The sequence below is a fragment of the Corvus hawaiiensis genome, chromosome 14 (genome assembly GCF_020740725.1).
Source record: "Corvus hawaiiensis isolate bCorHaw1 chromosome 14, bCorHaw1.pri.cur, whole genome shotgun sequence".
Taxonomy (NCBI): Eukaryota; Metazoa; Chordata; class Aves; order Passeriformes; family Corvidae; genus Corvus; species Corvus hawaiiensis.
The window spans coordinates 1,153,624-1,168,142 of NC_063226.1; the positions used below are offsets into that span (position 1 = coordinate 1,153,624).

Consider the following 14,519-nt stretch of genomic DNA (forward strand, 5'->3'; position numbering starts at 1 on the left):
AATGGCATTAGAGCTTTAATGCTGCTCCGAGTGTGTGCAGGTTATGGGAGGAAGGAGCCACGTCTTTGCGTGGGGAGAGGTTGTGCTTTATGAGGGCCAGCTGCAATTACAAGCTCTTATCAAATGAAGGAAAAGCTGAGACTGAAAAGCAGCCAGTATCCTGTGGTTTTCAGTGGGAGCCACGGTCGGATGCTCAGCAAAGGCTGGGGATGGTGAAACTGCTGAATTTGATTTCCAGCTTTGCACTTGGCTGAGCCTGGCTGCTTCCCTGAGCCCTAGTGTGTCCATCTGTGATGTGGGGGTGAAGCTGTTCAGTCCCCTGGGACTGACTGACAGTGCAGGAATCATGCAGGCCCCGGGCACAAGGGTTTGCACTTGCCTGGGAGCCCTTGGACCCAGTCATGGAGGGTCCTTGGAAAGGGTTAAACCACCCGTCCATATTTCAGCACTGTAAAGTGGTGTTGGGACAGCCCCAAGTCAAGTGAAGGGAACTTTATTGCTCCTGTATGAATAAAGCCCCAGCACTGGGAATGACACGTTTAATCTTCAGTGGAGTGGACAATCTTGGAGATTTATAAAGCCTCTGTTGTGTGAGAGGTCAGTGGGGATTAAGCAACAAGTTAAAACACACATACAGCAGAACCAAAAAGAACCTTCCCTCCTCCGCCTTTTCTTTCCTCCCTCTGTTCCTTTCCCCTCTCTGCAAAAAGTCAAGCTTAAATGTCACGTCAAACCAAGCTTAAAACATGGTGGCTTTTAACACTGGTCACTAAACCCAGGAACCACTGGCTCTGAGGGCTTGACACACGGACAGCCCTGTTGTGATGGATTTGCTGCCGTCTCTCCTTCCCCAGGCTTCTGTTGTGGTGGTGACAGGTGACACAGAACCTGTTGGAAATTAAAGTCCAGTCTGTAGAGCCTTAAAACCGATGGCTGTTTGAGGAACAGTCGCTGCTGTTTGGGGTAGGATCACCTCTGCTCGGGAGGGGGGTGAAGTGCAGCACCCGGCTCAGGGTGGTCTCCTCCAGCCCGGGCAGGCTGGCGGGTGTGGGCGCTCCCGGCCGGGCTCCCCCGTTCACCATCCTTGTGTTCTACCCCCACAGAGCAGAGCGAGGGGTTCCACTGCCGGGAGGAGTGCCGCATCCTGGGCCACTCGGACAGGTGCTGGATGCCCCGCGGCGCCGTGCCCAGCCGCGCCAAGTCCCCCGAGCACGGCAGGAACGTCATCGCCCTGTCCATCGAGGCCACGGCGGTGGACGCAGAGCCTTACGCAGACTGCAGCACAAAAAGGACCTTCGCCACCTTCGGCAAGGAGGGCAGCGAGCCCCCGGCCGAGGAGCGGCTCGCCAACCCCAAAGGCAAAAGAACGGTGGACTCGGCCGCCTGCAGCCCCAAGGTGAGCGGCGCCGTCCGCGAGGCCGGCAACGGCTGCGAGGCCGTCAGCCCCGTCACCTCGCCCCTGCACCTGAAGAGCCCCTTGTCCGGCAAGCCGGCGGTGCCGTACGGAGCCGGGCACTGCGCCGGCAGCCGGGAACGGGAGCCCTTTGGGAACAGTGGCCCTTCCCGGCCCACGGAGGCAGAGCCCCGCGGGGCGGACAGCGAGAGCAGCGGGCAGGAGGGCAACCCGCTCCTGCAGGAACGCCGGGACAAGGACTCGCCTGGCGCCCGGAGACTAAAGGACATCGTCCTCTGAGCAGCACTCGGCGAGAGGAGGATGAGGATGAGGGACCGCACGACTCCCAGCGCAGATTGTTTTTATTGCTTACCAATGGTTCACAGATTGCTGTATTTAAAAGCTTTCCCTAAATGTATTGTTTATAAATGAAGCTATCGTTAGTGTGACAATCCCATGTGTCTCGACAGGCGGCAGGGGTGTGCAGCCGGAGCGGAGGAGCCGGTGTTCGCTTTTGCCGGGAGGCGGCGGGTGGCGGGGGCAGAGGCGAGACACCCCCCAGGCCTCAGGAGTGCTCGGTATTCCCTCCTCGGAATTGATATATTTTTATATCTCAAAACAAAGATAAATTTCCATTCCTGGAAAGGATTGAGTGGCAAATTCCTTATTCGGACATCTTTAGTAACCACCCCGGCGGTTTTGTAGTGTGGACAAAGTAGCGGCTGTTTCTTGTGTGGGACTGTTCAAAGCAACAGTCGGGTGAGTTTCAGTTCCGATTCATCCAGCACGAGGTTGTTTGTATTTTAAGGTGTTGGTGTTTTGCTATGGACACCCCTGCATTTATGAATCCTTTTGCTGTCACATACTTATCTGTACTATTATTGTATTTGATATTGCAAATTACTGTATGTCTAGTGATGGCAAAAGGCTTTCAGGCTTGAAAAAAAAAAGAATAAAAAAAAAATAAATCACAATCATCTTACTTAAACTTTGGGGAACCTGCAGTTTGCAGCCCCGGTGGAGCAAGCGCTTCTTCCGGCCCCCACCATTGCCTGCAGCCTCCCCTGGCTCCTGCAGGAAAATGACAGGGCATTATGGGAAGACGTTTTTGGGGAAAATCCTGCCTGGATTGCAATTGTCGGATGCACTGTGCTGAACTTTTCCCCTCATCCGTTTCTTTTGCATAATTTCAAGGCAATGCATGGAAAGGTTTTTTTCCAGAAGTTGGTTATTTTGGTTTTTTTCCAGTTCCCAGATTTAGCTATCCCTCGCCTCCAGTCATTTCCAAGTCAAAGAGATGGAATTATTTTAAGAGATCTAAATTACCTTCTCAATTAGACACACACACACTTCCAAGTCAGCGTTTCCTGGTCGTGATTACGCCAAGAGTGTGTATGTATGTATGACATCATGGCATGGATTTTAGACTGTTCTGATTTCTTTCTATCCCTGCATCCTAAGTAAGTATGGGATGAGCAATAGTGATGTTAATTTAGGGGCAGACAGGTGATATGTAACAACGCTACTAATTCAATTAATGTGCCTTCTTAATGGAGAAAAAATTAAAGCAATTCATTATTTTTTCTCATAATTAAGGACTTTTTTGTGTGGGTACAAATCTACTCATATAAAATTGATTTGAAAATTGAGCTACTTTAATAGCCATTTTGTAGAAGGGAGAGAGGGAAGGGATTCCACAGCTCTCTGCTCTCTTGCAGTGATGATTCCTCAGTGAGGTATGAGTAAGGTAGGAGGATTTCAGTTAGTGCATTATTACTATTATTATTATTGCTATTATTATTAACCCTTCACTGAACAGATTTTTCCTACCCCAAATAATGTTTCCTAGAATTTAAAATTGATTATGGAAGGAAAAATATATAGCTTTTGCCAATGTTTGCTGTACCAGCAAGTTGAAATTAGTGGTTTCTAGAGAAAGAGTCTTTCTAGGCCTACATATCATGATAAAGTATTTGTTACTTGATTTATTTAAATGAAAAACAACAAGAAAACAAGTTCCAGTCATTATTATCCTCAAAATAAAATTAAACTCCAGCCATTTATTTCTTCAGGACAGACTGATCTTGCCTGAAGCCACAGACGGTCTGAGACAGGTCTGCAGTCATCCTGTTCCCCCTGCCACTTGCTAGGGCCAGGAATTGGGAAAGAATCAACAAAAAAACAGCTGTCTAATGAAATTTGTGATGCTTCCCTCACTGGTGTGATGACTACCTCATTCAGCTCCCATCCCACGCGTTAACATGATGTCCTGCGTCCCTCCAGAAAGCAAACTGGGGATTTTTTCCCCTCTTCTGGATTCTGAGCCCATTTTTCAGGGATATGTTGTTTCTGTTCCCGCCGTGTTTCCTGCCTGTGTACTGTTACTGCTGTCATTTATTTCTGGTTTTTTTTCCCCAAATGTGTGTTTTATTGTAACACAAGCAAAGAGGAGAGGGGCTGACTCAGGGCTGTTGGAGTTACTGGGTGTTCTGTAACTATTAAGCTGAGTTTGTTCTGATGTTACCTGGTTTTGTCATCTCTGGGAGGTTTTTTGTGGGGGGGAAGCTTCTCCCGTGTTTCAATGACTCCATGTGGCCCCATCACCATCCCACACCTCTGCTGGGAGGGGACCCAGCTTCCCCATAGCCCATCGTGGGGTGGGGAGCATGGGTCCCCCCCAGGTGCCCCCTCATCCTCCCCAGCTGCCCGGAAAAGTGCCGGCCGATAATTCCTGCTGAGCGTTGCCCTCTGCCTGCGGAGCTGCCACCACCAGCCTGGTGTTTCGGATGAAAAATAGATGCTAACTGAAAAGGAAGAGAGGAAAAAAAAAAAAAGAAAAGAAAAAATAGAAACACTTCTCTAATTTACCCAGAGGAAACGTTCCTTGCCACTCTGAATAAAAGCACAGCTGAGAAAGAATGTGAAATAATTCTGTATTAAAAGGGGGCATTAAAGAGGTCAGTAAACCCTTATGCCTCCAAGAAAATCATTTAAACACCAGTTTTCTGGGCTGACCCAGGCTGCAGCGGGGGATGTGAGCGAGGGGCCCTTCCCTGGTACGGCCTTGCTGCGCAGGGCCAAGGCGAGACCCAGAGAGCAGCCCCGGCTTCGCTGCCTTGGCCCTCTCCAGAATATTTTGGTACTCCTGTCACTGTCCCTCTGTGTCACTCGAGATGAGTTCAGGCTCCTGGGCAAATCGCAGTCTCTTGTTTTTTTCCTACTTGCATCGAAACTGGCCATGCAAAAAATGTTCCAAGCTGCAGGGCGGGCAGGAAGGCTTTTTGGAAGGGTTCCAGATGTAATTATTGTGCTTTTTAATAACTTAAACCTGTCCTCAGATTTGGTTTAGGAAAAATCGCTGGGATCTGTTGGTTTCCTTCAGGCAAACTTGCTCTGCTCCCCTGTTTATCCAGGAGAGCAGCAAGCAGCGACGATTCTCCCCCGAGCATGACGAGGACCCCATCTGGAGCAGCTTTGGGGCTGGGGGCCGGAGGCTGAGCTCTTCCCTGCTCCCTTGGGAGCCCCGGCCTTTCCCACCCTTGAGGCTGCAGGGCTGTGCCGGGAGGGATGGTGGAGGGCTGGGGGGCACAACTGATGGCTGGAAAAATCCTCCCCCCCACCAAGCACTGTCTGCTGAGGTTGTTGCCGTTCCCTGTTTGTTGTGAGCTGGAGGTGGCCTGTGGATCACACTTCGTGCAAAAGTGAATTCCTTTCTTTTTTTGTTTTTATTTTTCCAAATAGGAAACAAGTTGCTTTTGTGAAGAACACACTGTCTGATGAATATGTTGAAATTATTCTTGGGGGGGGGAGAAGAAAAAATCTATCAGTGGAAACACATTTGTCTGTCATTGGGGAAAATGGATGGTCTTGTTGCTGCAGCTGCTTTTGCAGCTATGGGTAATCTCTGATCCAACTTGTGAGCTGCGGTACCCGCCGGGGAGAAGCCTGGCCGCCCCCGCTGCGAGCTCTGCTGAGACTGAGACGGAGCCTTCGCCGGCGTCAGCTGATGTTCAGCTGATCTAAGCTGGGGTAGAGTCTCCAGACACCCCTCACAAACTGGCTCTCAGCAGCACCCGGCCCCGGCAGCCCGGCGGGCAGCGGTGGCCGGGCGGCCGCGGGACTGAGCGCGGTACGTCTCGTCATGGTGTCTCCGTTGCCGAGTATATGAAGAATAAATTGTTGTATATGCTGATATGTATGTTATGTACATTTTCACAGTGATTGAATCATTGTAAACGACAAAATGGAAAAAGGAAAAAAAAAAGAATCACCATTCTGTCTATTTTATGAAGATGATAAAGCAGCTTTATTAAATTATTATGATTCTGTTTCCAAATGGTGTACCTGCCACATTGGGATTTTTTCATCTGATGAGAACTTTGTTTTCCACCTAAATGTGATTTTATTTTCTCTGCTTTGAGCATCTAATGCATTTTAGTATTAAAGCAATTATTGAATAAAATGGAAAGTAAGTGTTTGGTTAAATATGCCTCAGTGGGTTTGCTTTGATAGGCTCCAGGTGCTGGTCCTGCAGAAGCCAGCACACAGCTGGGTGCCACCCCAGCCCTGTTCCTGTCCCATGGCTGATCAGCTTGGGCACCCAAGAGGCTGCAAACCTCAGGGAGAGCCTGGTCCTGAGGAGGGGTCATCACCATCCCCACAGGTGACAGGGGCTGGGACAGGCAGGCTCTGAGCTCCCGTGAAACTGGGCACGGTGCTGGGCCTTTGCACTGCCACCTTCACCTTTGAGGGAAACATGGCCGTGAGAGGGATGAGCACGAGTAGGAAACACCTCCAACTCGCGCTTCTCCACTGAGGCATGGCAGAGAAGACTTATTTTTTGTAGTTTCTCAGGAGGGTGCTTTGGAGGAGATGGTGAGGAGCATCCACTGCCTCTGAACTAGCAGTGGTTCATGGACCACATTTACACACGGAGCATCTGAGCACTTTGTGGCTACAAGGCCGAATGCCCCCCACAAGGTCTCTGGCTCAGGGTGACACCAAGGTGGAACTGGAACAAGAGCAGCGACACGGGAAGCCCTTTCCGTGGGGTGGGAAGATGCTTGAGCTGCACACCGAGTGTCATCCTGCATGACAGGGACACACAGGAACAGAGGCCAGCTGCAGTTAACCACACCTGGATGAGCCCCCGTCGCTTTAAACCAGCAGGGTCTGACCGTGTGGCCTGGGGTCAGCTTTGTCACAGGTGTGTGTTGGCACGGAGAGCACAGGTGATGGTTCACAGCCAGCCCGGTGCCAGCACCTGCAGCCTGTTTGCACTCTCATTAGTGAGTCATTTGGCAGGTGGGTAAAAGGAGAGCAATCCGGGCTGTGGGAGGGAGGTTGGTGCTTGTTTGGGGGGGTGGTTTGCAGCCGGTCTGGGGAGCAGCGGTGCCGCAGCAGAGCAGCTCCCGTGCCCGAGGAGGCACTGGGCTGTGCAGCATTGCCGGGCTGTGACCCTGCCTGCACCGAGGACCTGGAGCCAGGGCTGTGCCAGCACCACGGACTCGTCTGCCAGGTAGGAACTGGCCCTGTCCGGGGAGGAGGTGCCCCGGTGAGCTGCCCTGGAGCAGAGGCGGTGGATGGATGAGGGCAGCAGCTGAGGGGCTGTCCCGGCGGAGTGGGGTTCACTGGGGGGCAATGCAGAGCCCCACCCCAGGGCTAGGCGTGGGCTGACTGCCGGCTGAGCGGTGAAACGGGGCTGAAACCCCCGGAGGGAAGACTCCTCTCGTGGCATCCCAGACCAGCCCCATGCAGAACCTGCCGGAGCCGCGCGGGTGCTGGGCTTGCTCCCGATTTAATCCGCTCCCTCCGCTCCGAGGCCAGTCAGCTGCGCTGGCTGGGGCATGGGAGGTGCCGGGCTGGAGACGTGTCCGTGCGGGGCTCCCGGGCAGCTGTCGCTGTCCCCCGGCGCGCCCCAAGGAGCCGCCGCATCTCCCGTGCCGAGACAGCGGCGTTGGGCTCCGCATCCAGAGCAGCGCCGGGAAGGGCCGAGGTGGGCGGCCCGAGGGAGGGATTGAGCGTCTGCTGCAGATAAAACCGGGATCGCTTCTGTCTGGAAACGCCGCTGGCCCCAGGGGTGTGCTGGATCTCGCTGCTTGGCGGCTGCTGGGTGCCGAGGGAAGGATCCTGGCATGCAGCGATCCCAGGGAAGTCCCTGGGACTGGGGGCTTTGGCCAGGCAGGTCTGTGCCTGGCGCTGCGGGCGCTGCTCTGTGCCCCTGCTGGTAACAGCAGCCGTCGGTGTGGAGAGCTGGGTGCTGCAGGTGGGCTGCACTCCCTAGGGACCTGCGGGAATCCAACACTGGTCCCCTGAGCTCCCCACCCTCCCTGGGAGGGGGTTCCTGGGGTTGGACAGGTGGCTGGATGTCCCTCTCCCATGGGAGAGGGTTTCTAGGGGTGCTGTCCTGCACCCGAGGTACAGAGCCCCCACCCTGGTGTGCCTCCGGCTGCAGTGAGGGGCTCAGCCGTGAAGACCAGTTCAGTGAAGCCAGTGAGAGAATAAATCAGCAAAGAAAGCAGGCAGCCCTCACAGGCAAGGTTCAGAGATGGTTCAGAGACACAAATCTTGTTTGTGTTTCTTCTGGACATTATTCTATATTACATTTGATGATAAACTGGAATATCTAAATAGTTCAAAATTGGATTAAGAAGAAATGACTTATTGTACACTCTGATTGTTAAGCCCACAAAGACATGAATAAATAAATTGGAGGAATCAAAGGCGTGAAACCACAGAGCAAAAATATATATATAATATATCTCTGTTTGAAGCAGGGCCCTTCTCAGGGAGTGCTGTGGCACCAGAGGGGTGAGTGATGCTCCCTCTCCTGCCTTTCTGTTGTCTGGGTCCAGGTTCTGCTCCCATGTCTGGTGCTGGTGGGGAAGGTGCTGGACCAGCTGCCTGCTTGCCTTGGGCAGGAACCAGGGTCCAATTTCCCCAGCAGCCCCAGCGGGCTTCCACTTGTTTAACTTGCAGCTGCTTTTTGTTTTGTGTTGCTGTCCTTTCCTTCTGAATGTGATGTAAGTGAGCGTCCCCAAAGAGCTGTGGCAGAACAAACACAGGCAGGTGCACAATTATAGAGCTCACCTCTGCTGCTGCACACAGCCCTGCTCAGCTCCTCCTTCCCGGCCCTCGCCGACAGAATGGAATCTGCAGGAGGGATGGCTCTTTGAGGACAATCTCTGGGCTTTAGGGTAGACATCACGCCACTGGCAGGGGTGTCTGGGCAGCTTCTGTGGGGACATGGCTGCAATCTGCTGTGCTGCAGAGTGATCAGTCACTGCAGCCCAGCCTGGAAAATAAAACAACCCAAGAAAGCAGCACTGTGGTACTGCTGTGGAAAACCCTGCTGTGGCAGTTTCCATTAATACAGATAAAAAATTGAGACACAGGGCAAACAATATTAACCCCATCACTGATCAAGCTTAAAAGCTTTTCCCAAGAAAAATTGTCTCTGGATTGCAGTTAAATAATGGGCAAGGGGATGGCTGCCTGCAGAAGCCTCTGCCATGGTGCTGGCAGGTTCTCCTGGCCAGGGCAAGGGAAGGTGGCTGGGATGGCAGCAGAGGGTCAAACACCAGGCTGCTCCCTTGCAAAGCTTCAGGATGTAAGAAGCTCCAAGTTGGTCCTGTGCTGCAGGGGGAAACGGCACGGAAGCAGATCATCAGCCTTGACAGAGGCCAATCTATGCTGCCTGAGGGTGATGGATTGTCTTCCAAGGAGAAAATAAAAAGGAATTATGATAATAAAACCTCCAAGAGAGAAGCTTAGTGTAAGGGTCTCCAGCTTCCCAGATGGGAGGAATGGAGGTTGTTTGGTGGGAGCTCATGTCCCCCAGACGTGGTGGTCACTGGAGCTGGGACTCCCTGTACCCTTAGGGCTGCCAATCGCCTGTGCCAGCCTTGGAGGGTACGAGACCCCAGCATGTCAGACCTGCTTGGCCACTGCAGTGCTGATGCAGCTTCATGGGGCAGGGACCACCTTGGATATGAGGTTGGGATCTGGGTAGGAGGCTCCAAGGATAGGGACTGCAGCAGCTTCATCCTGGCACTGCTGTCAGAAACCCTCTGCTGCTCCACTCCCTCAGTGCCCATGTGGAGAGCAGGCACAGACAGGGTTGTTTTGACTGAGAAAGGGAAAATGAGCAAACAACCTTCTCCAGGTTCCTTCCTTTTTTCTTTTCTTTCCTAACTCTCCTGATAAGGAAAGCGCCTTTTTTTAAACTCCCTTCTCTGCATCTGCTGCACACCAGCTCAAAGGCTGTTCTTTATGTATTTGATTCTCTGTAAAATTGATCTTATTCTCTTTGGAGGAGTTAGGTTTAAATCGCAGGATGAAATTCTGGCCACAGTGAATTAATAACAAATCTCCTATCAACCTGAGCCTGGGGTAGAGACTTTGGCCATGGAGCTGAGGTTCCGTGCTTCCCAGTGGGAAATGTCATCTGTTGATGGAGGACATTCTTTCCTTGCTCAGTGAGTGGGTCCCAAGGTGTCCCTTAGAGCACATTGATTCTTCTGTCTTTCTGCTCCAGCCCTGCCTGCCTGTGCTTGGGTCTGAGAAAAGGGATAAGTCCCCAGTTCTAAATTCCAATGGAAAGCCTCCAACACACTGCCAGTTGCCTCCCCAGCCCTCCTCCGGCTCACTCTCCTCCTCTGTCAGGAAGATGCTCATGGGTGTGAAGGCACAGCGCAGCAGTGGCTGGGTGAGGCAGGAGTGTTGCTCAGCCAGCAGTGAGCTCTGTCTGTGCCATCCCTCCTCCATCGTTTGCCCCAGTCTCCAAAGCCTAGCATGGCTCTGCATGCTGCAGTGCCTCCTCACTGGCTCATGGCACAGGGAAGTCGTCCAGCAGTGACACCCAGAGCCTTTCTGAGAGGGTGTCCCAAGAGGAAAAAAAAAAAATTTTTTTTTTTTTTTACTCTTTTTAGGTTCTTTTTTAGCTGTTTAATTCTTTCTTCTTGTTGCCATAGTAAATTCATCCCACCTCTTGGAAGGTGATGGGGGCTGGCTGGACAGCCCGGGGCAGGATGCAGCCCCTCTCACGGGAAGGGTCATCCTGAGCCCGGCAGCTCCGGTGCTGCGCTGGCTGGCGGCAGGGTCCCACCTCTGCAGAGGTGTCCCCGCGGCAGCCCCGTCTCCCCTCCCCACTGCCGGCGGAGGGAACATCCCCCGAGGCAGATGGTACAGCAAAGATGTGTCTTTATCGGAGGATACTGGTGGTGTTCAGCTGCTTTTGAAGTCTCCAAAGAGAGCTGGGATATTTCTTGATATGCTCTTAAATAAGTCATTGGCAGTGCTGTTAACTCGCATTAAGCGCTGGCGATGCCGGCGGAGGCGGGCGCGGCTGGGACGGGAGCCTGCCTGCACGGGGCACGCAGCCGCGGGCCACAGCCTCGGGAACAGACCTGCGGGTATTAAATATTTGATGGGAAAAGTTTATTTTAGCCTGAGCCAGGCCGGAATCGCTGTGCCTCCAGAATGCAGCTAGTCGGAGGAGCAGCCTCTCACGGTTTAGCGTTGGGTTTGCACCTCAGTTCCTCGTTTCTACCTCACCCCCTGTCCCTGCGCGTCCCGGGCCGCGGGGGCTGTGCCCGAGCCCTGCCTGCTGCCCACAGAGCTGCTCCTGGCAGCACCCTGGCCTCCCCACACGTGCCCGCATGTGCTGGGGCACTGCACCCTTTCCGAGAGCCCTGACTGAGGCAGGAGTTGCTTTTTTGCTTGAACACGCAGTGGCGGACACGCGGATACCCTTTTTTTTCCTGGTCCTTTGCTTGTGCTTAGCTGTGGAAGGAGGAGGGCTTGCAGGAGGCTGAAACAGTGCCTGGTGTCCAGGAGGTGTTCAGTGTTAACAGAAACATTGACAGGTCAGACTGTGTTTTTTAAATGCTACTTTTTCATTTTTGCTCGTTCCCCTCGGACTGTCTTCCCACCAGCAGCACCTTTAGCATTTATCTCATTCGAGTCCTCTAAGCAAATCTTATCTCTACGTTTATTGCATCTTTGGGAATAGTAATTTTCAAGTCAGCTTTCACATTACTCCGTATTTGTTACTCATCCTCTGTCAAGGGAAATCCTGGCTCTTTATTAGTTCTCTGCCTGATACAAAACATTTAATTTGAACAGAAACCACCAGGAGAGAGAGACATATTGCTTTTCATAACCAAAGTGTCAACATCTTGACCAGACTGTAGCTGAAGCAATCTTTACCATATGGTGGATTTTTATACTTTAACGTCACATCTGCATCCCCGCTGCCTCTCCTTTCATTCCAGAGATGCTGTGCTGGTGATAAAAGGCGCTGTCTCCTTGTCCTTCCACAACACAATCACAAAAGGACCCCTCAGCAGATAAGGGACTAAACCAGAGATACAATAGCTGTGGCTTCCCACTGGCTTTCTGCTCAACAGCTTTCTGCTATGCAGTTAACAAAAAAAAAAAAAAAAAAAAAGAGAGAGAGAGTAAAAAAAAAAGGAAAAGAAGAAAAAGAATAGCAATGAAGGAGCATGTGTTGGGAAAATAAACCCCAATAAATCCCAGGGAGGGCATGGCTGCAGAACATGCTGGGAATAGTGACTAGAACTGGGCTGAAACAAGATGAAACAGTTTTTTCTTTCCCAGATTCCTGGTAAATGGGATGCTCCCCACAGCTTCACTGAAGCTCAGGGGCCTTCTGAGTATTCAGACTTGGTTTTCAGGAAAATGGGGCTGCGCTAGTGCTGAGTTTTATTGCAAGGTAATGCAAAAATCTGTATTAACCTCTGTTGGATCCTGATAGGAATAGGATGTAAAAAGTTTCTTGCTTGAAAACCTGTTCAGAGCCCAGTGCAGTGGGGAAGGACCTGTCCGTGGCTGTCACTGAGCAGCAGGCAAAGGCTGTGCACAGACTCTGCTGAGGGGAGTCAGGGCCGTGCCCATGGCGCTGAGAGAGCTCCAAGCATCGCCTCTGATTTCTGCCTGCTCGGGCACTGCCTGGCTCAGCTCCCCACAAGGCACTGCCTCTGGGCTGCTCCCCAACCCTTCTGAAGGATGCCAGGAGCTTTGTTCCTTGGAGAGTGCTGTGAGCATCCGTCCCCTTCCTGGCAACTGAATTTCTTGGCATGTTGTCTAAATTGGCTACAGCTGCCCAGTTTTATTGTATTGAGGATGCACAGGCTCTGTCACCAGCTCTTCCCTTCTCTCGCCTGGGCTGGTCCAGAGCCCTGACCTGGGAGCCACCACACCGTGCTTCCACAATGGATATTTTCACTCTGGCATTTTCTCAGACTCTTGTCTGTCCTCTTTCCTACCCCTGGGGCCTCGTGTTTTGCCCGCCTGCCTTCCCACACCACTTTCCACATCCCCAGTTTGCAGAGCCTGTGGGCTTTGCCTGGGTGCAAGGAATACCAGGGTTGGGCTCCGTGCTTGGCACGTGCTCCAAACGCTTGCCTCAGCATTTTGCATGCCGCAGAGGATTTTATTGTATTGCTTTAATGGGAAGTCATGCAGGTCTGAACCCCAAATACACAGCTCTGCAAGAGTAGTGGCTGGAGGAATCCGCAGATAATTCAGTCCTGCCTCCCTTAAGTGAAATAGGATGTTAATACAATACAGTGGAGAATCGCTAATACAATCCTATTTTTATACTAGCACTTTCATGTCATATTAGAAGAAGATTCGACTTTTAGATCTTTTTTAGCAATTTAGCACAGTGAGGATTTCATTATACTGACAGAACTATTGACAAAAAGAAACACATTAGAATTGGGAGGATAATGGTCCTGGGGAAGAGGAAGTTTTGCAAGGCTTTTCATTTAAAACTGGACTGGGCAAAGTAACAGGCACTGTGCTGAGGGGAATAATCCTGCATTAGCAAAGGGGTGGACTGGCTGACCTTTTAAGTCTTGTCACAGACTAATAGAAGTCAGAGATGGAAGAGACTTTTAGGTCACATCAAACGCTTCTTCCAACCCAGCGCAAGATTATTTCTTGATATATTTGGTGGTGTTTTTTTCCACTTCTAAAAGTTCCAAGTCACGAAGCTTTCTCTCCTGAGGAGCCTTTTTCACACTGTTTTACCCAGTAAGCGTGCGCTTAACTTTGCGCACTATCATTAATTCCCCTGAATTAAAGTTGTTAAATCCTGCCGAGACTTAAATTGGATTACTCGCAGCCTGCAAAGTTAAGCACCTGCATAAGACTTTGCAAGAGGGAGGTTTAACAGATCTTAGCATTAAGTTCTTCTCACTTTTCCACCTTAATCTTTATTTTACTTCACAGTCCTCTCACCTTTCCCTTGCCTGGTTCAGCTCAGCCTCTCCTTCTCCCTCCTCCTGATGCGCGGACAGTTCTCACCTTCCCCGCGGTCGGAGACGCCGATCTCTCCTCCCCAGACTGGCTGTGGCTATGCAGGCATGCGAGAGATCGGGAAATGCCTTGCCAGCAGCGGCGTGGCTTCTGGCACGGGATTTAAGCTGGGATAGCCTTGCTGCAGCGAACAATTAAAGTGCTTTTGCCACCCCCTGCTCCACGGCTGCTTCGGAGCCGGAGGAGAGGGAAGCACGGAGATGAGTGGTGAACCTCGCTTGCTGCGGGTCTGTGACAAGAGGAGGAGAAACTTTCCTGTTCCATCTGCTCCCAGCCTCCTTGACTAGGTACCCACTTTCCATGCCGAGAGCAGATGTTCCTGCTGGAAATAGGCTTCCCTTCTGAAGTTGGAGCCATCACTTTGCATTAGAGCCTGCAAGCCTGCTTTCTGCCTTATAGTGCTTTCCCTGCTGACAGGGTGTGAGGCACAAAACATTTTAAATGAAGATCTTTACAATTGTGAACATGCTGTAATAAATATTAATGCTAACTTGTTAAATGGCGAATCAGCAATTTGTGTAATGGCTGGGGATGCCTCTCCTTAAGTGACACACAGCCCTTGGGTGTTGCTGCTCCCCAGCCTTGGCTCCTGCTGCCTTCCAAAGATGGGTGTTGCCCGTTCTCCTGCTGCCCTGGGGATGTGGTCGCTGCTGCTGTGCCACGCTTGCCACCTTTAGGGACTGCAGCATCAGGGGTTTGTAGGGAGGGCTTGAAGCTGCTCTGGCTGGCTCCAGGCATTTTTCTGTGTGAACCATCCAGGAGGGTTTGGGGGCTTCCCTGC

At 51.7% G+C, this 14,519-nt stretch overlaps 1 protein-coding gene and 1 long non-coding RNA gene across 3 annotated transcripts in view; both read left to right on the forward strand.

Annotated features, from left to right (window-relative positions):
* PCDH19 (protocadherin 19) overlaps positions 1 to 5,878 on the forward strand; it is a 58,179-nt gene extending 52,301 nt beyond the window's left edge. For both annotated transcript variants that reach the window (XM_048318731.1, XM_048318732.1), the window contains exon 5: positions 1,104 to 5,878. In XM_048318731.1, coding sequence (XP_048174688.1) covers positions 1,104 to 1,693 — 590 coding nt within the window. In that variant the 3' untranslated portion in view covers positions 1,694 to 5,878. The remainder of the gene's footprint in view (positions 1 to 1,103) is intronic.
* An 891-nt stretch (positions 5,879 to 6,769) lies between these two features.
* Positions 6,770 to 14,519, forward strand: part of LOC125333318 — a 106,033-nt gene continuing 98,283 nt past the window's right edge. The window contains exon 1 of the long non-coding RNA XR_007206831.1: positions 6,770 to 6,911. This is a non-coding gene — a long non-coding RNA (uncharacterized LOC125333318). The remainder of the gene's footprint in view (positions 6,912 to 14,519) is intronic.